Source organism: Nuphar pumila, chromosome 13, assembly GCF_984573655.1.
Source record: "Nuphar pumila chromosome 13, dmNupPumi1.hap1.1, whole genome shotgun sequence".
NCBI classification, from domain to species: Eukaryota; Viridiplantae; Streptophyta; class Magnoliopsida; order Nymphaeales; family Nymphaeaceae; genus Nuphar; species Nuphar pumila.
In genome coordinates, this window is record NC_143261.1 from 29,789,788 (window position 1) to 29,816,431 (window position 26,644).

General features: G+C 35.1%; 1 protein-coding gene across 1 annotated transcript; it reads left to right on the forward strand.

Moving 5' to 3' along the window:
* Positions 1 to 21,889: 21,889 nt before the first annotated feature.
* On the forward strand, positions 21,890 to 22,309 carry LOC149818231 (uncharacterized). Its single transcript, XM_089986178.1, has one exon. The coding sequence runs from the start codon at positions 21,890 to 21,892 to the stop codon at positions 22,307 to 22,309; it is 420 nt and encodes a 139-aa protein (XP_089842304.1).
* Positions 22,310 to 26,644: the final 4,335 nt, after the last annotated feature.

Here is a 26,644-nt window from a genome sequence, read left to right on the forward strand (position 1 = left end):
TTCATTATGGCATAAATTGGATGAAATGAAAAAGGATAAGAACAATGAATTTTGAAGACAAATTGCAGAGGAATAAGCGAAAGATGACATCCAGATAGACGGGAAAATTGATAGCTTTATTGAAGACTTAAAATGAAATAATGACATTTAAAATAAACTGAAATGAGACATTGTCCCTACAAACTGCAGAAATCAAATGAATGAAAAGGAGAAAGACAGATGGTAGAAGCTTTTAATGAATCCCCTTAATGAAGATAGTATTTTTATGAGATCTTTTTCCCATGAATCCCAATCCTGCCATGCGCGGATGATGATCAGGGATCACTGGCTCTAGCCGGCCATCTCCATTCTTGCCCAAGCCTTTGAAAGGCTGGTAACCATGCTTCAGTAACAGGTCAAACCCTTTCTTGGTTCTTACAAACTGCGGGAAAAGAGGATGGTCTTTGAAAGTGTTGTAATCGAGACGACCTCCGATTTTGAAGAAATGTGGCCCTTGCCATCGGACCATCACTGTAGTATGCTTCGCCTCTGACACTGCCTCTAATTTTAATATTTTCAGATTTTCGCTTAGAATAACTTCTTCACTCTCCCTGATGCTAGGAATATCAGCAGTATAGGTCGGTCGAGGAATTATAGGCTGAGGCAGCCTCTCTTCTGGATCTTTCCCCAAAACAGTAGTTATTATGCCGCCTTTAGACCACTTAATGCACTGGTGCAGAGTGGATGGTACAACATTGGCATTATGAATCCACGTTCTCCCCAGTAGAAGATTATACGTTGGCGGCATATTGACAACGTGGAAAAGCACTATGTGAACAAAGTAGTTGATAAATATTTCCAGGAAGATCTTGCCCTTTGCTGTCTGTCCGTGATTATCAAATCCATAAATGGTGATCGGATCCGGCGTGTATTCTTCTTCTTTTATGCTCAGAGCCTTGGCAGTCATTTCAGGGCAAATGTTGAGGCTACTGCCTCCATCTACAAGCACGTGGGGTACAGTCATTCCCCGGGTTCACACCACAATGTATAGAGGATTATTATGAAATGCGTCAGGCTTGGGCAGATCCTCATTTGAGAAAGTTATGGGGGCATTGGTCATGGCCTGATTAACGATCTGGGCCATATCTTCAGGAGTGGTGCCTGGCTTGACCTTGATTTTTTGCAGTAAGTCATCCAGGACTTGCTGATGCTTGGGAGAGGCACGCACCAACTCAAGAATAGGGATATTAGAGAGGGCAGTGATTGGTCTTTTTACTGTATCGACCTTTTCTTCTGATGCTTTCTCTTTTTCTGAAACGGGTTTGATAAAGCCCTTGGGAAATCATGGCATTCTTTTGGCTACCTCTGGAGATACTCTGGTAGGTTCCTTCGAAACTTTTAGCTTGTTGAAGGCGGAGACAAGGTCCATCTTCTGAGAATCGGAGTGGGCCTTATGCAGTACTAATACCTGATGTTGTACATCGATATCGCTGCTAGGGCATTGTTGGATATGATCTTGTGGCTGAAAAGGATGATCATATATCATTGCAGTTGAATGCTGAAAGAAGGACTGATTTAGTATTCCCATTTTCTCATCTTCGGCCCCTTCTACTAACAGATTTTTGTCAATATAATCTTGTATGATGTTTTTGAGAATGAAACAGTTCTCAGTGTCATGTCCCACTGTTCGGTGAAACTTGCAGAATCTGTCCTTCATTTTACCTATAACCACTGGTGGATCAGCTACCCTTGGAAGCTTAATCATGTCATTGCCGAGCATATATTCTAGCACTGTTTCGAGAGATTGATCTAGAGGGGTAAACTTGCGATTATAACTCCATCCTTCGCGCTTTGGCTTTTCTTGAGGTCTCGACCCTTGCTCAAGAGCTTGTTGAGGTTGCCTGTCATACTGAGGAGTCGATTTACCTTTCTGATCACTTTTGTTGGGATTTGACCCTCCTGAACCATAACTATGATCTTTCATATTTCCTTTATTCTGATTTCTACTATTATTGGCAGAATAAGTGAAGTGGGTCTTCTTCTTTGATTCTTGTTGACTGCTGCTTTTGGTGAGCATGAAACCTTCATAAGAGCCATTTTTCATACTCAACTCAAGTCATTCGGCTCGTTCTGTCAATTCTATGAAGGTCTTCGATGGAGAAGTAGAAATTAGTCCCCTCAAGGGTTGCGAGAAGTTACTCAGGATCAAAGATAGTGCGTGTCCCTCTGATATTGGATCACACATCTTGTTACAAGCAGATCTCCACCTATGAATAAAATCCCTGGCTTTCTCATTTTCTTTTTGCTTCAGACTGCAGAGGTGACTGAGAGTCAGGAGGGCCTCAGCATTGAATAAAAAGTGCTCAATAAACAAATTGACCACTTTGTCAAACTCTTTCAGCTCTATAGAGTTAATGTGTTCTGAATACCACTTTGCTGCAATACCCTCCAAACTGTGAGGGAAATAAAGAAATAAGGCTCGGTTGTTCCTCCTGAACCTAGAACATTCTGCGAAGAACAGGGCAAGATGGGCTTTTGGATCACCCGAACCATCAAACTTGATAAATTTCTTAGGGAGATTATCGAGATCATCATCCCCATCCAGTCCGTCATAAAAATCTTCACTTGTGAAGACCCTTTTGCCGTTGTCACAGGCTTGCAGATCTTTAACCATCTTGACCACGTCTTTGAGTTGTGGCTGAGTAGGGTCATTGACAGATTGATTCATGGATTTATAGGCCGACCCCTGCCCTTGGATCGATTTTTTAAATGCTTGTTGAGTTTCATATTCCTCGTCAGTATCATCCACTGATTCTGCCTCATCGGAGGTTTCTTCATGACGACTCTGCTTTTTAGTGATCTTCACATTCTTTTTCACTGTTCGGCCTTTGATCTTTTTCTTATTGTGGGCCTTTCCTGAGCTAGCTCTTGTTTCCTCAGTCAATAATTTACTCAACATTCTCTGGAACAATGAATACATCTGTGGGTCGATGTCATCATTAGCTTGCTGACTTTCATTTCCGGCAGATTGTGAAGAGGTCATTTCTTGTACTGAAGCTGACGGGGAACTGATAAGCTGGACTGGCGTGGTTTTTCTTCCGGACCTCGTCTGAACCATGTAAAGATGCAAGTGCTCTCTGCAAGGCAAAACTGAGGGTTAGCTGCTGAAAACGGTTTTGAGTAAGGAACATTTGTTGAATATCTGGTAGACAATTGGAAGGATGCCCCATTACTAGGAGTTGAGTCATCGCTGGAGTTACGACAATTGCGCTGCTATTCTTTGCAAAATAAACAACTGGAAATATGCCTTGTTACCTAGGTGAGGTCGTCAAACCAAGATAGGATGGAAATTAAAGGAATTCTATTGAAGGGAAAACATGATTTTATTAATAATACACTTGACAAAGGGGAGGGGGACAAACAATTTTCCACCACTCCTGATAATCAGAAGACACTCGAGGACCAGGAAAAATAGTGAGAGTAACAAAAGAATCCCAACCATATCTTGCATAATGGTATGCTCCGGACCACTGATCTGATGTGAGATCGAACTCTGCCAAGATCTCTGATAGTAGACGAATTTCTATGCACTTCTATCTCTAAGAGAACTGCCTGACACACCGCTTTGGATGGTAGTATGCACAGAAGAACGGGCCTAGTAGCCTAAACCGCTTGTCGTATGCATAAGTATATCTGGGAAGTGATTCCTGATAATCAAAATAGTCCCATACAACTTCTTCTTCTTGAAGGTTGTCGATTAAGAACCGGTATCGCGCAACTGGTAGAAGCTTTTCACCATTGTATCTGAATGAACTAGCTCGGGCTGGCACATGCTGGAGGAACCAAGATTGCAATGCATAGGTGTACCCTTCGACTAGAATTGATTCTCCGAGTGTGAAACGGGTCAACCCTTGGTATAGAAAAGCGAGTGCGGCCATGGCTATGGAGAGGCGGCAGGTCTGTCGACTTCCCCATCTTCACAGAAGTTGAACTATCCTGATATCCACGTAATTTCGTCCATTTGGAAAGAGAGCTAATCCCACAGTGCATAAGACCATAACATGCTGGATTCTTTCTCGAGTTGTTCGAGATAAGGAACTGACTTCCACAAATGCCCCATACTGTATGTAGATTTCGAGTAGGTTTACATATTCATTTCCATTCTCTTCCACCAATGGCCAAGACTTGCGTCCTGTCATCCAGGCTAAAGCGTCTCGGGGATCCAGACCCTTGACATTGATCAAAAATTGTTTCTCCAATGGATCTCCATGCTGACCAGCTGGTTCAGGTAATCCCATAATCTCTGAGAATTTGTCCATCAATAAAGTCATTTCCCCCCATGGGAACCAGAAGGTACTAGTGCTCGGATTCCACTGTTCTGCCAGTGTGTGGATCAAATTGTCGTTAACTGTCTGCTTTCCCACTGCAGATGTCAGTTCTAAATCACAATCGCTCAGATGGTTCGGAAACATACAAGAAAAGTTCTTGAGCCATGAATAGTACCACCGGAGAATGAAGGATCCGATGCTGAGGACTCGATGTTCGGGAAGACCTTGTCTCACCTCGTAGGAGATGTGACCCTCAGGAAAGACTGAATCAAGTTGACTGGATGCCATCAGACTGGAAAACATGGAAAATTGGAATAAGACTTGGGAAAATACAGGAATTTTGAAAAGAATGCAGGCAGGATAAAAATAAAGCAGGAAATTTGAGATCCAGAAGGAAGAAAGGATGGAAAATCACCTGGAGTTTTGAAGAAAATAAAAGAGAATTCAAAAGATCGTCCAGGGTTTGAATAAAACAAGAATTTTAGACAGTATATGGAAACAGATGAAAAACAAATTGGGGATTTTTTAAAATCGTCCAGTATTTTAGAAAACTTGTGGTAAATGTAATAAAATGGAATAAAAGAAGCCAACATTCAATCACATCTTGTACAAACAAGTATACACATACAACATTCTCTAAAAGCTGACTCTAGATGCACAAGTTTTGAAATAGTTGTAGGACCTTAATCCTAACTCTAAGGTTCAGATCGACTGTGTCCAATCATGCTATGCCTATATACTCGAGCCGAGGCTCGATGTACGTGACATAAAATCAATTTCTCCAGTTCTAGGTTCAAGTTTTCCAACATCCTTGAGCGCCTGCCGATATACGTTGGACTATGGCCCTTGGTACGTGGCAGGGGGCGTTAGCCCAAATAAGTGGCCCAGTTGTGAGGCTCTGTCCCAAACTATGGTTCTGGAAGAGAGCCCAACAACGTGAAGACCGGGTAGACATAGGTGGGTGGTTTTTGAAAAATGAGCACATGCAAGCAAACAAAGGGCTCTAAGACCTAAAGAGATAGAGATTTTGAAATATTTGAAGAAGCAAACATTGTTTTCAATCAAACCTAGATTGAGGAGGGTTGTATTTCAGACCTAAGTCTATGTGAACATGAATAATTCTCCTCAACATAGTCCTACCAAACCATGCCTAGTCTACATGCAATCCATGTCAGCTGGGTTCAAGTCTAGGCTCCTAGGTTCACATGATAACAGAAACTAAAAGCTGACATTCCATGGAACACGATTTTGACAATTTGAACTAAGTTAAGCACAGAGTTGATCAGGCGAAGACAGGTCCCATCACGGTCGCCAAACCTGTTATCATCGCAAAAATTTACTTTTGCAAGTCAAACTGACCTTTGAAAAAGATTTTGAAAATAACTCGCCTCCGTTTTAAAATGCGAGATAATTCCGAAGAATGGGACTCGCCTGTCGATACAAGGTTCAACCATTTCTGGCGCATTTACCAGGGGTAATTGAACCAATGATCAATTATGTGCTTAGCTTTGCTCAACTTGGCTAAATCGTGTTCTATTTCCTAAATGCACAAAGAATCAGGCATGTGTTATGAATTTTCTGAAAATGCAGATTTGAAAACATGATGTTTGCTTAGAATAGATGAAATACTTGGAAAATTCTTAGAAAAGATAATACTTTGAAAATCGTGAGCCTTGTTGAGAAAATATTTCTAAGGAAAATGAAAATCGATTTATGAAGAACTCTTGAAATTTTGTGAAAATCGATTTTGGGAAAACTTGGATAATTCTACGAAAAGTTTGAATTTTGAACTTTGGAATTGAAGATATTACGATTTGGAATATCATGAGTTTAAATTTGAGAAATACTTGAAATATCCTTTGAAAGCTCAAAGTTTTGAGAAAATCAATTTCTGAGAAAGACTTGAGAAATTTTGAGAAAATTGATTTCTCTGAGTTGGAATTGAAATTTGCAAATGAATGAAATGAATGAATATGGATTTGAAAGGCTTGATTTTGAGGAATTGAGAAAATCCTTTTGTATTTTTGAGAAATGCAGTGCATTTTGAAGTTAGCCTAAGAGTGTAGGCCGAATGTGTCTAATACAAAGATCACAAATCTGGGTCTCATTCGTATTCTAAATATGACCATAAATACGAATTCCACTGAGTTTGTCAACTCCCTAAGAGCTAGTGCATGTGACATTCATTTAGACCATGGTGAATTTATAAAAATGTGCATGAATGAGACATTCATTAGATACTAAAATTTGCAGAATCAAGCTATATGCAATGCAAATCCTAATCTAAGCAGAAATTGAAATTCTTATTCCAAATATTACAACTTTGATATTACATTGAATTTAATAAAGAAAAATAAAGAAAAATCTTCTTCTTGAATGTTCCTGCACAACTAGAAAACTTGTTAGTGAAGATATGTTGGCTTTTCTAGATTTATCCAGTAATATCTGGAAATTACTGGATTTTGCTAGATATAAGCCTTTTTCCATGATTCCCTAAAATAAACATAATGAAATATGAAATAAAATTGAATAAATAATAAAGATAAATAACTTTGAAATTCAAAATTTGAGAAAAAGAGACAAAAATATCACTGAAAACAAGACTATGGCCTTGAAATTAGGGTTTTCAGAAAGATATTTTGTAAAATGCAAGTTTCGAAATTCAAATAAGGATAAATTAAACCAAATATGATATGACATGATTAAAAACATGAAAATTAGGGTTTAGAATTTTGAAATTTACGTCAAATGACCAAAATGCCCCTGATAGCAAGACTATGGCCTTGAAATCAGGGTTTTCTGAAATAAATTTTGGTAAAACCTTTGATTGAGGGTTTTAAATAAAATCAAATAAACACAAAATTGATCATGAAGCATCCTAATATAATTCTAAACATAACTAAACCCTAAAAACATGAACTTATACACGAAAATCAAGAAATATAATGAAAATCATGATTTTAGCAGTGTTTCGGGATCCTGCTGTTTTGCAATTTGATTGATTCAAGCATCAAATGGATTTCAAAATTGATAAAAATCGGCACCTGCACTTTTCATCACCCTAAAATAAGATTGGAATCATAAAAATATATTTTTGACATTATTCCAATTTGAAAATTGCATTAAAACCCTAAAATATGCTATTTTCATTCATGTTCACATACCAATTTCAGTTTTAGACCAGAATCAGGGAACAATCTACCATAGAAATTTCTGAAATTTTACAGAGGTAAACTAGACAGAAACATAAAGAATATCTTTTTTACATATTGGAAAAATCATCTTTGATGAGGGAGAAACCCTTCTGGCAATCTGGACATAAATATAACAAATATGAAATTGATTAAAACAGGTACTTCCGTTTGACAATACATAAACAAATAGCAATATTAATTAAAAATTTCTTAAATTTCAGCAATGAATAGTAAACATAAGAATAATGAACTTCCTTTTTTACAGATCATGAATCAGATCTACGGTTTGACATTTATTATCAATACAAATCGGATTAGGGTTTTTATAAATCATAACGAGTTTTAAAAGAGGATCCGACTTTCTGACAGAGGAAGAATACTAAACAGAAACAAAAAATTATAAAAATTTTACAATAAATATCTGACATCAACACAAAGCTACTACACTTTACGGATCTTGAATCGGATATCGGATGAGAGAAATAATGCATCTGCAAGTTAGGTCTGAAATTAAACAATGATTTTAATCAACAGAAATCCCGATTTGACTTTGTATTTTATTAACAGGGTTCCCGAATTCCAAAACATCTGAAATTTTTACAGTAGTTCACTGACATATCCGTGTAACACATATAAAAAAATCAGTAATTTATAAATAGTATTTTAATACGAACTAACATACTTTCTATCAATCTAAGCTTAAAACACACAGAAATTTAAGAAACCCTAATAAAACATGCTTTAATCAATGAAAACAAAAAAAATACTTAAACAGTAAAACGAAATTAATTTTAATGCTGGCACACATGCAATAACTATTATTATACTAAAAAATAAATAAAACACAGGGAATCCATGGCTGAAATTTATTTTTACCTTTGAAATCACGGATTTAACCCATGTAACGGGTAAATCTCATGTTTTCTTGGTTAAGAACATAAAAAACAACGTAATGAATGATTCTAACAGATTAGAATCCTTGGAAAAAATAGTAAAATAAGGTTAGATCATCTTCTTGGATGGAACTTGAGGTTCTTGAGGTTGAATCCATGGTTTAATCCATGAAAGGGGAGACATTAATGGTAAAATCCATGTTAAAGCATGAAAAAACATTAAATAAAATAAAAAAATATTATGAAAATCTTACCTTGAGGTTGCAGCTGCAATGGATGAAGGAGGAAGGGCTTGAGAGGAGAGAGAGGCTCCAAGAAAATCCAAGAGAAGAGTGGGGGTCGACCCCCCTTGGGCTCCCTTTAAATAGATTTTTTTAGGTTTTAATTAAAGAGTCTTAAAAAAATGGATTTCTAAAGGGGGGGGGGATTTTTAGGGGAGATTACCAAACTACCCCTAACCTAATTAGCTTAATTAACAACTAACCTAAACTCCTAATTAGCTTAGAAAACCTCCAAATGTGGCGCCACCTAATGTGGGCCCACATTTGGATTTTTAAAGCTTTAATTAAACTTTTAAAACTAATAGTTGAAAATCAAAGTTAAAAATGGATTTTCAAAATGGATTTTTTATTCTCCTAAACCTCTAAACTAACTAGGACACTGACTAACCCTAGTCTAGCCCTGACTTCCTCAAATGTGGCGCCACCTCGAGTGGGCTCTACTTGAGTTTTTCAAAAATGATTTTAAAACTTGAAATTGAGAGGTTTTTCAAAAGATATTCAAAAGTAGATTTTGAGATTGGAAATTTTGAAATAGTACAGAGTCTTGACTGAGTCAAAACTCCTCTGGATATGGCACCAACTGAGTGGGCCCCACATCAAAGTTTTGAAAATTTTGAAATAAATACTGAAAATAGCTTTGAAAAGGGGTTAAAATCAACAAATGGAATTCAAACGTTTGAAAATAGAGTTCTAAGCAAACTGGAACTCTGGACTAGAATCCCGAATTTTTAGGACTCTTGAGAATTTAGATTTTAAAAGCCAAATAAAGGAGTTTTAAAAGATTTTATCAGAACTGGTAAAAAAATAAGTCTGAAAACACAGTCAGGGTTAGAGTGCTAACTCAACCGAAACTCTGAAATCGAGTCCTGAATTAACTGGACTCTATAAAATGACCTAATTTTTGGAAAAACAAATGAAAATGAATAAAAATGAAAGTAAAAACAGACTTCAGAACAGACTCCTGACAGGATTAGGACTCTGGGACAGAGTCCTGATCGAACTAGAACTCTAGATTTTTTTTCTGGTATTTTCTGAAAAACAGATGAAAGTTCTTGTGAAAATAGTGAAAATAATGATAAATATTGAAATCAAAACAAAGTTCTAATTCAACTGAGACTCTGGGGACAGAGTCCTAATTGAACTAGGACTCCGATTTTTGGATTTTCTGAGAAAACAAATGAGAGAATTTTGAAACACAGTTAAAAACAGAATAAAATTAAGGTTTTGGTTCAGAGTCCTGATCTGATTAGAACTCTGAGAAAGAGTCCTGATTCGATCAGAACTCTAAGAATTTTTGGTTTTCTGATAAGCTAATGATGAAATTTAAATAGAAATTTTGTAAATCAGTGAAAACGGAGTGAGAAAACAAACTTTGGATAGAGTCCTGATTCGATCAGGACTCTGGGGCAGAGTCCTGATTCTATCAGAACTCTAGGATAAAATCCAAGAATTTTGAAATTTTTTGATAAAAGTGTAATGGTTTTGATAGATGGAAAGATTTTTTTGAAAGATTCTCTCAAAATTGAAATCAGGATCAGAGTCCTGATCCAACTAGGACTCTCTGAACAGAGTCCTGTTTTGACTGAAACTCTGAGTTTTGACTCATTTTGAAAGATTTGGTTAAAAATAGGTAAAAATAGTGACAAAAGACAGAGTCCTAATTCGACTGAAACTCTGAAGAAGAGTCCTAATCCGACTGAGATTCTTGAAGAAGAGTCCTAATCTAACTAGGACTCTGAAATTTTGGCCAAAACGGAAGATTTTGAAAGGTTTTCTCCAAAACAGGTAGAAAATGTAGTAAAAAGTAGAGTTCTGATCCGATTGGGACTCTGGAAAAAGCGGCTTGATCCAACTAGGACTCTAAGATTTTGGTCAAAATGGAGGAAATGGACAAGGGATATGACCATAACTGGTTTAAAATCAAAATAGAGTTTTGAAAATGTTTTAAAAAGATAAAAAGATAAAAAGATAGAGTCCTGATCCAACTGGGACTCTGAAGTTTTTAAAAAATTTGATAAATGAAGGAATCCAAAAGCGACACCACTTAAATGGGTCTCATCTGAGAATTGAAATCAGTTGAAAATTGAGTTTAAAATGAATCCAGATTGTTTTCTGAGGAAAATATTTCAAAATATAAGATCCTAGGGGTTGGCAAAAGACAAAATGTTGATTAAAAACCCAGGTTTTAAAATTGATTTTGAAAGAAAAGTTTTAAAACTCGAATCTGGATTAAATATTTTGAAAACAGAAGTGTCGGATCTCGAAAATGAGATGTAATGACATGCAATGCTATGCAATGCAATGAAATGGTATGTCGAATGCATGCAATGATATGCAATGACATATAAAATGTAAACACTGGATGAGGGTGAAAATTTGGGGTGTTTACAGATGCCCCTCTTTTCTACTAAGCCGATTGGAGGCCGAGCTTAGTGGCAAAGAAAAACACACCAAATTGGGACTATATAAAAAAATGCCCCAGTTAGGAGAATCTGACCGAGTATGAAAGAATTGCTACAATGATAATGACAGATATGGAATGGAGAATAAAGAAGAAGATTCACCTCATCAAAATGAGGCTCAGGCTTGGCCCTTAAACTAGATGGGATGAAAGATACCTCATGGAAGAATGAAATTCAGGCTTAACCCTTAACGTGAAAGGGGACAATACCTTGTAGAAAAACGAGGTTCAGGCTTAACCCTTAACCTGAAAAGGGGACGATACCTCATGGAAAAATGAGGTTCGGGCTTAACCCTTAACCTGAAAGGGGACGATACCTCGTGGAAAAATGAGGCTCAGGCTTAACCCTTAACCTGAAAGGGGACGATACCTCATAAAAAAATGAGGCTCAGGCTTAACCCTTAACCTGAAAGGGGGACGATACCTCATGGAAAAATAAGGTTTAGGCTTAACCCTTAACCTGAAAGGGGATGATACCTCGTTGAAAAACGAGGCTCAGGCTTAACCCTTAACCTGAAAGGGGACGATACCTCATAGAAAAATGAGGCTCAGGCTTAACCCTTAACCTGAAAGGGAACGATAAATAGAATCCTCAAATGAAGAAATCATGATGGGACCTTCGAATTTTGCACAATAAATCCGAGAGGGGTTTGCAAAAGGAAGAAAGGGGATTTGCACAATAAATTGGGTTGTCCCTCTCGAATCTAGCACATCCAGCGAAGAACATGGCTAAGTGTGCCTTAGGATCGCCTGATCTATCAAACTTGATAAACTTCCTAGGGAGATCTCCCAGGTGATCATCACCTTCTAGCCCATTGTAGATATCCTCACTTGTATATACTTTCTTGCCTTTGTCTCTGGCTTGCAAATCCTTGATCATTCTGGTCATTTCCTTCAACTGCTTCTGAACAGGGTCCTCAATTGGCTGAACCATTGTTTTTTTGAGGAATTCTATTTCAGTGATATACTTTTTGGGTTTGGAATAGGCTAAGAAAGGTACTTTTTGCTTATCATCCGAAATCTCTTCTATAGAGTATGATTCTTCTGAAGTGCTATCGATCTGAATTCTCTTTTTGGTGATCTTGATATGCTTTTTGATTGACTTGCCTTTGGTTTTTTTTTTGGTAGGTCTTCTTGGCTTCTTCCTTAGCCCGTTCAGCCAGCATTTTGTTCATTATCTTTTAAAATAGTTTGTACATCGATGGTTCAATGTCATCATCTTTTGGCTGACTCTGCTCTTTTGCTGACATCGGGGAACTCATTTCTCTGTCACTACTCGAACTGTGCTGAGTTTGAACTATTCTCTTTCCTGACCTCATTTGGACCATTCGAAAATGCCAAAATTCTTTGCAGAACAAAGAAGGGTTAGACTGTTGAGGATGATTCAGTAATGAAAGTTTTGGGTAAAGAAAGAGTTAGAGATTTGGTTGATAATTTTTAAGAAGATTATCCCAATACCGGGGATTGGGTCGTCACAAGAATTGTGACCATTACGTTATTATTTTCATAACAACTGAAATGTGCCTTGTTACCTAGGCGAGGTCATCGACCATGATGAAGAAGTATGAAGATTGAATTATTATTTGGAAAGAATACCCCATTACCAGGGATGAGGTCATCACAATGAGTGTGACCATTGCAACTGAAATAAATTTGGTTTAAATTAAATTGTCAATTTTTGATGAGACATTGAGATAGTATCAAAATATGAGAAAAGAAATTTCATTGATGATAAATCAAAGACAAAGAGAGGGTGGACAGACAGTTTGCCACCACTCTTGATAATCAGAAGATACATTGGGTCCCAGAAATATGAAAAGAGTAACAAAAGAATCCCAAGTGTATTTGGCTGCATGGTATGTTTTGGACCACTGGTCTGACCGCAAATCAAATTCTGTCATAATACTCATCGGAAAATGGGTGCTAACATGAGTCTGTCACTGTGAAAACTGTTTGATGCACCTTTTTGGCTTGTAACAGACACAGAAGAATAAACCAAGTAGTTTGTAGCGCTTGCCTCATGCATAGGTGTAGCGATGATCTAATTTTTGCCTGTCGAAATAATCCCAAACGATCTCATCTTGATGCCGCTTCTTCATCAAAGCTCGATATTGGGGAGTAGGCTGTGGTGTTTTGCTATTGAATCTGAATGAGCTAGCTTTTGATGGAATATCTTGAAGAAACCATAATTGTAGATCATAGACGCCTCCTTCTACTAGAGTAGTTTCTCCAAGGGCAAAGCGAGTCAAACTATGGTAGAGAAAGGCTAGGGCAGCCATGTAAATTGAAAGACGACGGGTCTGCTGACTTCTCCATCTCCGCAGGAGTTGAACCACTTTGATATCGATGAAATTTTGGCCATCTTGAAAGAAAGCTAACCCCACTGTGCACAGGATCATGGCATGCTGAATCATTTCTTTGGTTGTTCGGGATAAAGTGTCAATCTCCTCATATGCCATATACTTGCGATAGATCCTAAACAAATTGATGCATCTCGATAAGTGGCCAAGATCTACTTTCGGTTGCGTTGTCTAACGCATCTCGGATATCCAATCCTTTGACATTAATCAGGAATTGTTGTTTGATAGGATCATCTGGCTGACCAGTTGGTTATGGTAATCCCATGATGTTATTAAACTCGTCCATCAGCAGAGTCATCTCTCTCCATGAAAACCAAAATGTGCAGGTACGAGGATTCCATCATTCTGCCATAGCTTGAATCAGATTTCTGTTGACGGTCTGCTTGCCTACTGTTGATGCTAGTTCTAGTCCATAGTTATCCAGGAGGTCCGAGAACATACGCAAAAAAGTTGGTAAACCAAGAATAATACCAATGAGGGAAGAAAGGACAGGTGTGAATGACTCGATGATCCGGAACCCTTGCTTTATCTCGTATGAGATATGGTCTTTGGGAAAGATGGTGTCAAGTGAACTGGATGCCATTGAATAATACTGAGGAAGGAATAAATAAAGGTTAAAATGATGATAAATGCAGAACTTTGAAGAAAATATAAGGGAGAAAAATTGAGATCCAGAGAGGAAGGGAAAGGTATAGGCTTGGAGTTTTGAAAAAAAAGAGTTTTTTTTTTAGAAAAGACTCCTAGGTTTTTGAGAAAACTGATCTGAAGAGGAAATAGACACCTGGGTTTTTAAAAAATAGAGGGGAAGTTTTGAAAGAAATACCCAGGATTTGAGAAAAATAATTCTGAAGATGTAAAGAAATATAAGAAATAAATAAGAAATGCAGAATTATAGCAGAGCTTATACAGACAAGGATGTGCAAACAACATTCCCTAAGAAGATGACTCTAATATATAATATTTAAAGGAGCTTGTAGGACCTTAATCCTAACTCTAAGGTTTAGATCATCTGAATCCAATCAAGATATGCCAATATACCTGAGCCGAAGCTCAAAGTACGTGCCATAAGAAATATCTCTAGTTCTAAGGTAATGATTTTTCAACATCCTTGAGCGTCTGCCGATATACCTTGGACTATGACCCTTAGTACGTGGCAGGGGGGTATTAGCCCTAATAAGTGGCTCAATTGTGAGGCTTTTTTTCGAACTATGGTTCAGTGAGAAATCCCAGCAACGTAAAGACCAGAACAATATAGGTGAGGGATGTTTTTAGAATATGATCAACATGCAAGAAATCAGATGTTTCTAATGCAATGTCCTAAAGAGATAGAATTTTAAAAATCATAAAAAAGTATACACTTGAACACATTGTTTGCATTCAATCCCTGGATTGAGGAGGGTTGTATTTTAGACCTAAGTCTAAGTGAACATGTATAAATCTCCTCAATTTGGTCCTACCAAACCATGCTTAAGCCTATATGCATTATGTCAGTTGGGTCAGAGTCCAGGCTCCTAAGTTTTGCATGAAAATGAAACTGACATTTATGGAATAATGACTTAGACAAAATTTAAATAAGGCAAAGGCATGAATTTGACCAGACGAAGATGAGTCCCATCACGGTCATCAAACCTGTGATCGTTGCAAAAATTTTCCTTCTTTTTTTTCAAGAAAAAGAGAAACACTCTCGCAAGGTCTCACTTGACCTTTTGAAAATAGATTTTGAAATAACTCTCCTTCATTTTTTAGAAATTTGTGGGAAAATGGGGAGACGGGGGCTCGCTTGTTGGTACGAGGTTCAACCGTTCCTGACGCTTTACCACATGTAATTGAACCAAGGATCGAATTTATGTCTTTGCTTTACCTAAATTTGTCTAAGAAATTATTCCAAGTCCTAAATGCACATAGATTCATGCTTGTGCTATGATTTTGAACCTGAAAAAATGCATGCCTTTGAGAATGTTGTTTTGATTTGAAAAATACTTAGATATATTTCAAGAAATGAATTCCCATGTGATTTTTTGAAACTTGATTTGAAAGATTATTTGAAGATAGATTTGAAACAGACTTGAAATGATTTCGAAAATCATTTAGATTTTGAAATTGATTTGATTTTAAAAATAAAATTTTGAACTTTAAAATTAGAACTTGAAAGAGTTGAAATTACAAATGAAATTGGAAGTTCAAAATTGAATTTTGAAATTGAGAATTAAAATTAAAATTAAAATTCAAAGATTGAAATTGAGAATGAATTGAAAATGAAATTGGAAATCGAAAATAGAATTGAGTTTAAGTTTAGAATGAAGAATTGAGTTTGAAAATGGAAATCGAAATTGCAATCTTGAAATGAATTTATTTTGAATTTTGAGAATTAAAAATTGAAATTGAAATTGAAATTGAAATTGAGATTTATTTTGGAACTTGAGTTTATTTTGAAAATTGACATTGAAATTGAAATTGAAATTTAAGGTTTATATTGAAATTGGAATTAAAATTTGAAAATCGATTTTTGGAATCAGAATGGAAAATTGAAATTGAAAGTTAAAGTTATTTTTGAAAAGGAGGATGTTAGAAAGTTCAAAAATTCAAAAACACTTTGAATAAGTTTGAAAATATTTTGAAAATGAATTGGAATAAGCCTGAAATTATCTTTAAAATATTTTGAACTAAAATTGAAAATGTTTTGAAAGTAGTTTGAAAAAACTAAAAAATGATTTGAAAATGACTTAGAATAAAATTGAAAATGTTTTGATAATAAATTGGAAAAGAATTTCGAAAATCACTTAGAAAATGTTGGGAAAATTGGAAAATACTTTGAAAATTTTGAATTTTTAGAAAAAAAGAAAAGAAATGATATAACTTTTATCTTAAATGATGAATATGCTATTTTCTTTGAGAAAAAAGGAATTTGATACTTTATAGAATTAAAACAAAATTAATTTTCATATATTTATGACTATGGCTAGAAATATACTTTAAATTAATTTTTATTAAAATTTTAATAAAGAAGAAAATGAGATTTTATGCCTTTATAGAATAAAAATAAGATTAATTTTCATATATTAATGATGATGGCCATAAATATACTTGAATTAACCTTTATTTGAATTCAAATAAAAGAAGAAAAGAGAATTGATTTTTTTAAAAAGAAATGATGATTTTTGAAATTGACCTAAGACTGTAGGTCGAATTTTATTTAATAAAGAATAATAATTCTAACATATTAGAAATAAATGTAGGCATTTATGGATTTCCTTCAATTATTGAAAAATTAAAGAAAATTCCATAATTTGGCCTTTTTATGCCCCAAAAAATAAAGGAAAAATCCATAAACATGTTAGAAAATTATGAAATTTTGTGTGGATAAACTAGACCTAAAATAAAATAAAACCCTTTTTACAGATTTTGAAATTGAGTTTTTATTAAAGAGAACACATCTAAACAAGTTGAAATGGAATTCAAGAAATGCTTAAAAAGGTAAAATGACAGTGTTCAATTTTTTTATCAGAATCAGATATAAAAGCTTCTTAGAAATTATTGAAAATTCATGAAGATAAACTAGTCATTTATTGGCAAAATCTTAAATTTATAGATCTAGAAAATAATCTTTCATTGGGGAGATCCAATCTGATCAAGTTGGATAAAAAACTGTAAAAGCCTGTGAAAGAAAAATCAATATGTTTCTAGTTTTTTATCCGAATAATAGATGAAAAATTAATAAAATTCATGAAAATTGGTATGTATAAACTAGACATTTTAAGGGAAAAACTTTTTTTTTTACAGATCTAAAAAATGATCTCTTATTAGGGAGATATGAATGCAACAAGTTGGTTTTAAGTTAGAATAATGCCTGAAATTGCAAACAGATAAGATTTCAACTTAAAATACAAAATAAATATAAATACTCTATAAAAATACATAAAATTTTACTGAGATAAACTAGACATGCAGATAAATATGATCCTTTTTACAGATCTCTAAAATGATCTCCCATTAGAAAGATATAACTCTAACAAAATAGGTTAAAAACCACACCTTAAAAGTGACATAGTATAATAGGGTTACGTTTTTTGGCTAAAACATATATGAAAACACCATAGAAATTGATGAAAATTTAAATGAAGAAACTAGACTCAATGCTGAATATTTTTCTTTTTACAGATTTGAAAGGTCATCTCTAGTTAGGGAGAAATCACTTTGACAAGTTGATCTAATTTCAGGAAAAATTCAGATGAGGCTAAACAGTAGGGTTTGAATCCCGATTTTTTTGAGAGATCAAACCAACTCAGATTGATCTGATTTTTGGCAAAGTTTTCGAAAACATATGTATAATGTTGCAGTAAAAAAATCAGATCAAAATAATATCTAATTATATGCAAAATAATGAAAGAAAAAATGAACCAGAATTGAAAATATCATCTTAACATAATTGAATGGAATAGAATCTCATAAATGAATTGATCTGATGATCAATCATGAGATCTATCATTCTAGATCATAGATGATAATGAAAATGATATAAAAACAGAAATGAAAGCATCTAAAATGAAATTAAAAGTATTGAGGCATAAATTGAAATTGATTTTACCCATAGAATATGGAATTTGATCTATTGAAGATCAAATCCTGATTCTAAATGGCTAAAATAAAAATGCATAAATTAAATAACAAATTAAATGGATCAAAACATAAAAATGGAAATTAACATGGAACTAAGTTAGATCTACATTGCAATTACATGATATTAAAAAGAAATTTGCAAGAAAGAAGAGAAGAAAGGGGGGGGGGGATTTTGAGAAATTGAAAAAAAGATAAAAAAGAAAAATTAGAAAAGAGGAGAAAGAGGGCCTACCTTGGGCTGAAGGAGCTTCCTTCAGTCACCAATTCAAGCTTGAACTACAAATGCAAAGCAGGAGAGTTTTCTTCTTTGGAAAACTCATCAACCCCTAAGGGGAAAGGAAGGAGAGAGTGAGGAGAAAAGAAGGGAAAAGAGATTTTTTTTGTTCTCTCAATTTCTCAACTTTTCAACTTATAAAAAAAGAGACCCCCAAGGGGTCTATTTGTAGTTGAGATTGGGGGTAACTTAAGCAAAAATGAGTGATATAGGACTAAAAAATCTCAAAAGGTGGTGCCAAGCCCATGTAGGCATTTTTTTTTAATGGGTGAAATTACCATTTCATAAAATCTTTGACAAATGGCACCCCTTTTGCACATGGGTGCCCATGTGGCAAAGGGAGGCTCACATGGGGTTGGCGCCAACCCCATGTGGGTCTTTTCCCATCTTTATAAATGGGCAAATTGCCCTTTGTGAAATATTTTGACACATGTCACCCTCTTGTTAGGGGGTGCCCATGTGTGTCTTTTTTTTATTTTAAAGATGGGGAAAATAGCCAATGACTTGAAAATTTAACGCATGGCTTCACCTTGTGGGTGATGCTTATGTGGGTTTTTAAAAGCAAGAAGGTTCTTAAAGGTTTTGCTAAAACGATTTTTACTTTGATTTTTGAAAATACCAAATGATGCCCCTCTTTGAAAATGCTTTTTTTGATTTTTTATGAAAAGAGAAATATGGAAAATAAAATGAGGAAATTTGATTCAAAAATACAATTTTGATTTATGAAATACAAATTGGGCAAAAACCGGATCCAGATTGAATTTTGAGGGAATTTTGCAAAATACTCATTTTGGATTTTAAGATTCAAAGATTATTTTTGAAATTGGGGATAAATTTTGATTTTAATTTTGAATTTAAAATCTCTAAATTGATTTTGAATAAAAATTAGATTTTGAAACTGAATCTGGATTCATTTTGACATTTTGAAATCCAAACTGAATTTTGAACTGGATCCTGGGTATTTTTTAAAGGATTTTTAAAATTCAAAGGTTATTTTTGAATTTGGGGATAAAAACTGAATTTTGATTTTGAATTTGAAATCCCCAAATTGATTTTAAATAAAAGTTGAATTTTAATAATGGATTTGGATCCATTTTGATATTTCGAAATCCAAACTAAATTTTGAACTGGATCCAGGATATTTTTCAAAAGAATTTTGCAAAATGGTGGATTTGAATTCGAAATTCCAAAGATTGATTTTGAAATTAGGATAAAAATTGAGTTTTGAAAAGGATCTGGATCAGAAGTTTTGAAAAAGATTGGACCTGGATCTCGATTTGAAGGAAATTTGGTTCGAAATGGGAATCAAACCCTGAATATGAATTTTTAAAGAATTTGAAAATGTAAAAACCCCAAATTCCTAATAAAAAATTAGGATTTTTGGATTTGGATCCAGCTCAGAGAATGGAATTAAATCTTGATTCTAGATCAAAATCTAAGAAGTGAATACTGAATCTAAGAAGACAAATCAGAGTTCAGAAATTGATTGAATTAAACTTCTGAACAGATCAGAAGGTGGATCCAAACTGAAATGGATATGAAATGGCTTAATTGGATCTTGGATATCTGATGAGATATTCTAGGTTAAATGAATAAATTGGACTCTGGATATGCATCTCTGAACAAATTAGATGAAAAATTCAGGTCTGGGAAGAAATTAGACACCAGATCCAACATTGGATCCAATATCTGAATTGAAATGGAGGAGATCTCGGATATTTATAAAATATTGGATGAAGGAATTGATCCAACTCTGAATTTGGGGTCTGTCTCAGTTCAAAAATTGTTGAAAACAATGTCTCAGATAATTTTATTTTTTTGGGTCTTCGCCCTGCAGGGGCAGGAAAATGATACTAGACTGGTCTAAACCAATTTGAACAGGATTGGATTAGAATGAACTGAATCTGAAGCCAATTATACTCAAATGAACTAAATTCGAAGCTAAAACACTAGCTCAACTAGCTGGGGTTAGCTCAATTTGGAATAAATTGAGCTCGAATGAGCTAAAATGAGTTTAAATGAAGGTTTGAGTGTGTAAAAAATGACTTTGAACAAGAACTGAACTGTTAAAGCTGTTGATGCACTCATGTTAGACTCCTGGGGATAGGATCTACTGGATTTGGATGACTCGGGGACAATCTGGCTAAAATTTGATCTAAAATGAGCTTATTTTGCCTGAAATGGACTGAATTTAGCTCGAATGAACTAACACAACTCATTGTGAGCTCAGGGGGGCTAGAAATGACCGACATTCTAACTTTTTTGAACTTAAGCTGAGCTTGGCTAAGTCTGACAGATGAAAGGCTAAGGGTGACTTAGGGGTAAAATAGTAATTTTATTGACAAAATGAGGGTAGACTGATTTCTAGACTGGGATAATCCTAGAGGTAAGACTCGATACTTCCATGCAGGGTTTTGGCATCTGCAAAAAGAAATGTCCAGAATGAACTTAAAATTTTTGAGGTGTTTACCTATGTGCGTTCGTTTTTAAAGCATGCAGGTTTCTATCGGCGGTTCATCAAGGATTTCTAGACCGCTATGTGACCTGCTGTCGAAAGATCAACCGTTTGTTTTTTATGATATCTGTCTGAAGGCATTCGTGTCTCTGAAGGAGGCTTTGACCACAACTCCCAATCTTCATTCTCCTGATTAGTCTGTGCCTTTTGAGATTATGTGCGACACTTTTGATTATGCGGTTGGAGCCATTCTGGGCCAGAAGATAGAATGAAAGTGTGACGTCATTTATTATGCTAGTAGGACCCTCTTTGATGCTCAGATGAATTATACGACCACTGAAAAAGAACTGCTAGTTGTAGTTTTTTTCCTTGAGAAGTTTTGTTCATATTTATTGGGCTCCAAGGTTATCGTTTACTTAGATCATGCCGCCCTGCGGTACTTGAGTAAAAAGGATGCCAAACCATACTTCATTTGTTGGATTCTTCTGCTACAAGAATTTGATCTCGAGATTCGAGATAAGAGTGGATGTGAGAATCTTGTAGCAGATCATCTGTCCAAACTGATCATGGAGATATCCACTAATGAGGGACAGATTGATGATTCCTTTCTAGATGAGCAGCTTCTCATGTCAAGCATCTGGCTTGGTTCATGCATATCATCAACTTCTTGGTGATCAGAGAGTTTTCTGCGCATTGGAACCGGAATGAGAGAGATCACTTCTTCTCACAGGTGAGACATTATTTTTGGGAGGATCGAGAGTTGTTTCGATTATGTCCTGACCAGATGATTTGGAGGTGTGTCCCTGAGGAGGAGTACGATTTCATCCTCTCTTTCTGTCATTTCCTAGCCTGTGAAGGTCACTTTTCTAGTCGGAAGACCGCTGTGAAGGTCCTGGATTTTGGTGGATGACACTTCATAGAGACGCTTATGATTTTTGTTGGAGATGCTTACGTTGTTAGCAGACATGGCACATTTCCCAGCGCGATATGATGCCTCTTCTTTCCATTCTTGTCGTTGGGGTTTTTGATGTTTAGGGCATCGATTTCATGGGTCCCTTCCCACCATCGTTTGGTTTTGTTTACATTTTAGTGGTGGTCGATTATGTATCCAAGTGGCTCAAGGCCGTGGCCACCCAGACCAATGATCATAAGGAGGTGCTTCGATTTATCAAGCATAATATTTTTAGTCAGTTTAGTGTTCCGAGAGCGATGATTAGTGATAGAGGTAAGCACTTCCGGAATGTGCAAGTTGCTTCCTTACTCAGGAAGTATTATGTGCACCATCGGATTGCCACACCATACCATCTACAGATGAGTGATCAGGTCGAGGTCTCCAATGGGGAGATCAAGCAGATTCTTAAAAAGACAGTCCGACCAAACCGCAAGGACTGGTCCCAGCGCCTTGATGATGCCTTATGGGCATATAGGACTACTTTCAAGACTTCGATTTGCATGTTCTCGTACTGATTGGTTTTTGGGAAGCCATGTCATCTCCCTATTGAGTTGGAGCATAGAGCATATTGGCTATAAAAAAATCAATTTTGATATGGCCCAAGCTGGCGTAGAGAGAAAATTGCAGATGAGTGAGCTTGAGGAGTTGTAAAATGTTGCTTACGAGATTGCCAAGATCTATAAGGCTCAAACGAAGCATTTTCATGATCAACATATTTTGAGGAAACAGTTCAAGCCTGGTCAGAGGGTCTGGCTTTATAATTCGCAACTCCATCTTTTTCAGGAAAGCTGAAGTCCAAATGGGATGGCCCGTTCATAGTACGAGAGGTGTTTACACATGGAGGAGTTGTTATTTTTTATCCTCATATGAATGGGACCTTCAAGGTTAATGGGCAACGACTGAAGCCCTATATTTATGATGTCGTGGTTAGTCAAGACATCGAGGTCATTGATCTCATGGATAAGTGATGCATGAGTTTGTATGTTGTAATTTTAGGATTAGATTTTTGCTTCTTTTATAGTTTTCTTAGGATGCGTTTGTTTATTTCTTTGTTCATGAGTATGCTTGTTAGAGCAAGTATGCATTGCATTTTTGTATGCTTTTATGAGTTGCAAATTGTGAGACAGGTGGAACCTCTGCAACACCATTCACATGCCATATCAGGTAAGGTTCTATAGTATAGATTATGTGACTTCTACTACTTCTCTCTCATTTATTTTCGTTCTTATATGCATTCGCTCAATTTCATACAAGCATGGGGGAGTGCTACTGAGGACAATGTCATTCAAGCATGAGAGAGGGTGTAGTTTGCACACCCATTTTTTTTTGTCTTTGTACTTGCACTTTTGATAACAACTCATAAAATTTTAGTTTTTAAGGAATGAGTTTGAACTTATATGAATGCTTTACATAATCTAAAATTTTTATAGAATTTTTTAGCCCCACGATTTTTTTTTCTAACACTAATCTAGAAAAATATGGTTATTTATGTGGATTTCAAAGAAATGGTGATAGATGCATGTTAGAGTTTATTTTGAATCATAAGTATGAATATGCACAGTTTTATTTTTGAAAAGCTAAGCAAATGAACAACATTGAAAATAAGAGCTCATAAGTGAAAAAGAGAATATGTTTAGTTGTTGGATGTCTTTGTATTCCCTAGTAACTGGGCTCAGATACAAGTTGAAGTGTTTGAGTTCCATGTTGAAAAGGATAATGAAGGAACATACTTCTTTGTCTAAGTTAATATCTGTGGCCTATTTTATTCGAGCAAGAAGAGCCTGAAGAGTGTTTACACCTGGTACCCTAAAGCCATCTGGTTTGGGAGCCACCGTCCTGAAAGCCTGTTACAAAGGACTTTATAGAGAGCCTAATAGATATTGACATTGCACATGATAGAGAAACAAACTATACGTAAAACTATAAAAATTGAAGGTCTAGTGACTTGAGCAATTAAGTCTGAGGGGTACTTAGTATCTGGTGCCCTAAGATCGTCTGGCATGGGAGTCACTGACCCAAAGCTCGTTACACGACTCACAAAAACTAGAAATTTGATATAATGCTCAACAAAAGAAAGAAAGAGAGTCTGAAAATTTTGAAAATCGAGAAAAAGAAAAAGAAAAGAGCGTAAAAAAAATTCACTGCTTAGAAGCAAATATTGAGAAAACCTGTGCAGAAAATATATGAGTGAGGATAAGTAAATAATGACATGTATATATTTGATTTTCTGAGAATAAACCTGCGTTTTTCAAAACTAACCGTGTATATATTTGAAAATCTTAGAAAATCATGTATTTCAAAGCTTGCCCTACATTTTTCACTGTTTAGTTTTGTTTAGAACTTTTTAATTATTAGTTTAGAAGTGTTTAAGTAGTACTTAAATTGGTTTAGGAGAGGTAGTTTTATGAAACACATTTTTTCAGAAGTACTATTTGGAAATTTCTAATAATTAATTAGAGTTTTCTGAAAAATCGTGTAAACCTAATTTTTTAATATAAATAGTTCTTTTTCAACATGCATAGACATTTTCCCCTATTTTGAAAACACTCCCCCCCTTGCTCTCTCTCTCTCTCTCTCTCTCTCTTCTCCTTCTTCTTCTTCTTCTTCTTGCTTCTAGCCCTTTTTCTCGTCAACAACATCTTCTTCTTCATCGGGGAAGCATGCATGCAGCTCAAGATCAACCACACTCTCTTCTTAACCCATCTGTCGGAAGCGGATTGTTCGATTTGCTTCTTCTCCCCCGTTTCACCGTAGTTTTAGTTTTGCATAGCATAAATCATAGCATTGTATGTAGTTTTAGTTATTCCTTGCATATTTTTCATATTCATGTGATTTAATCTAGTTTAGTATAGTTTTCTCGCATCAGAATATATATATATATATATATTGTTTGATATAGTTTAGCCATTTCTTGATTTGTGTAGTGAATAACCTTGATTTAGGTAGATCAATAGTTTTAACATAGGGTTTTCGTATCTGTTCTTGATTAGTTTTAGATTAGATCTAGTTTAGAATAGTCTGCATCACGTTTTTCATATTCAGTTCTTTTTAGATCACGTAAATAAAGTTTTCTTATTTTAGCCGATTTAGCTTGTTGCAACATTTTTTTGAAATTTTGTTTTTGGCGTCAAGTAGATCTGAACCTTTGCTATTTAATTTTAATATTAGGTTAGTTTAGTTATTGTTAACTCATGTTCTTAATGTTTTAGTTAATTATATTAATTATTAGATTAGAGAAAAAGAAAAGAAAAAAAATTGGCAATATAGAGAGTGATTTTATTTTGTTTTTTTTCTTGTTCAACCAAGTAACGTGGTTTCTTGATTTCTGCCATCGTTTCTTGATTAGACAATGCTTTATTTTAATTTTTTTCTTTTGTTTTTAACGTATTGCTTAGATTAGAATTAGAATAAGTTTGGTAGCCGATTTGTGTTTTGAACTACATTCAGCCAAGCCGTATGATGTTCTTTTAGTTCTTTCTAGATTGAGTACATTAGATTAAGAGTTATAATATTGCATAGTTTGGTAGTTGGTTTACTTTTGAATGTCGTACAACATGTTTTATTAGTTATCATTTTGGATGTTAGTTAGTTTTCCTTCTTGCTTTTAGTTTAGCAATTAGTCTTAATTGATTATAGTTAGTCGATTAACCATTTTTGTTAGTTAATTTTCTTGCTTTAGTTCTTGTTAACTTTTATCAATTTGTTGATGCTAGATTAATTAATTAGTTAGGTAGCCATAGTCAGCTGATTGCTTTCTTGGTCTTTTGGTTTAAGTAGTTTCTTGATTTCATGAAATAATTAATAGTTAGGTAGCTACGTGACTTAGTTTCTTGTTAGTTAGTTGGTTTTGCTATTTTGTCATTTAGTGTTAGTTCTTTCAAGTTAGTTCATAGTTAGTTACATGTTATTGGTTTAGTTTATGTTAGTTCATGTTTTTTTTGTAATTTTTATCAAAACTAACATGTGATTTTCGTGTAGATTTCTTTCTTTGTTTGGTGTTTTATGATTTTTGTTTTGCAGAAAAGCGATCGAACGTGCAGTGAGCCCTCAAATCTACCCCCAAAGAGCCTTTTGAGGTCCCTAAAAGGTTCCCTCGAAAGGCCCTCAGAGTGCCCCTAATCAAACCATGCAAAAGTGCTCAACATAGAAGACGATCAAGGGGACAAAAGACTCAAGCAATGAAGACTTTTTCTTTTATTTCTAGATTAGGCGTTTATTTTATTTAATGCAATTCAATTTGGGTCTGTAATAAAACCATTTATCTTTATTTTTATTTACTTACGCCCTCTGTAGAGGCAACACTCTCTTGTTTATTGAGTTAATTAATCTTTTATTTTTAAGGCAATAAAGAGTAGTTTAGCTTTTCTGTGAAATACAAAGTATTTCCCGTTCCTTGAGTTCGGCCCAGACTTCACCACTAGTGTGAGCCAATTTTTTTGATTTGAAGCACGGTTTGCACAAACGTTTTTATTGAAAATATATTTTTAATATGCTTTATTGAAGAAGTTGCATCAACACTCAACAAACTGACTGTCAAGAAAAAATATCCCTTGCCCCTAATTGTCGATCTGTTCGACCAGTTAGGAGAAGCTTGAGTTTTTTTAAAATTAGATTTGCGATCAGGATATTGGCAAGTTAGGATTGCGGATGGGAACGAGGCCAAGACTACGTGTGTTATGCAATATGGTGCTTTTGAGTTTTTAATAATGTCATTTGGTTTAACGAATGCACCTGCAACTTTCTCTACGCTGATGAACCATATATTTTATCCTTATCTTGACCGTTTTGTGGTCATATATCTTTATAATATTGTTGTTTATAGCCAAAACATGGAGAAACATGTGTGACAT

Coding starts and splice junctions, on each gene's coding strand:
- LOC149818231 (XM_089986178.1), top strand. CDS start 21,890: ATGGGTCCCTTCCCACCATCGTTTGGTTTTGTTTACATTTTAGTGGTG.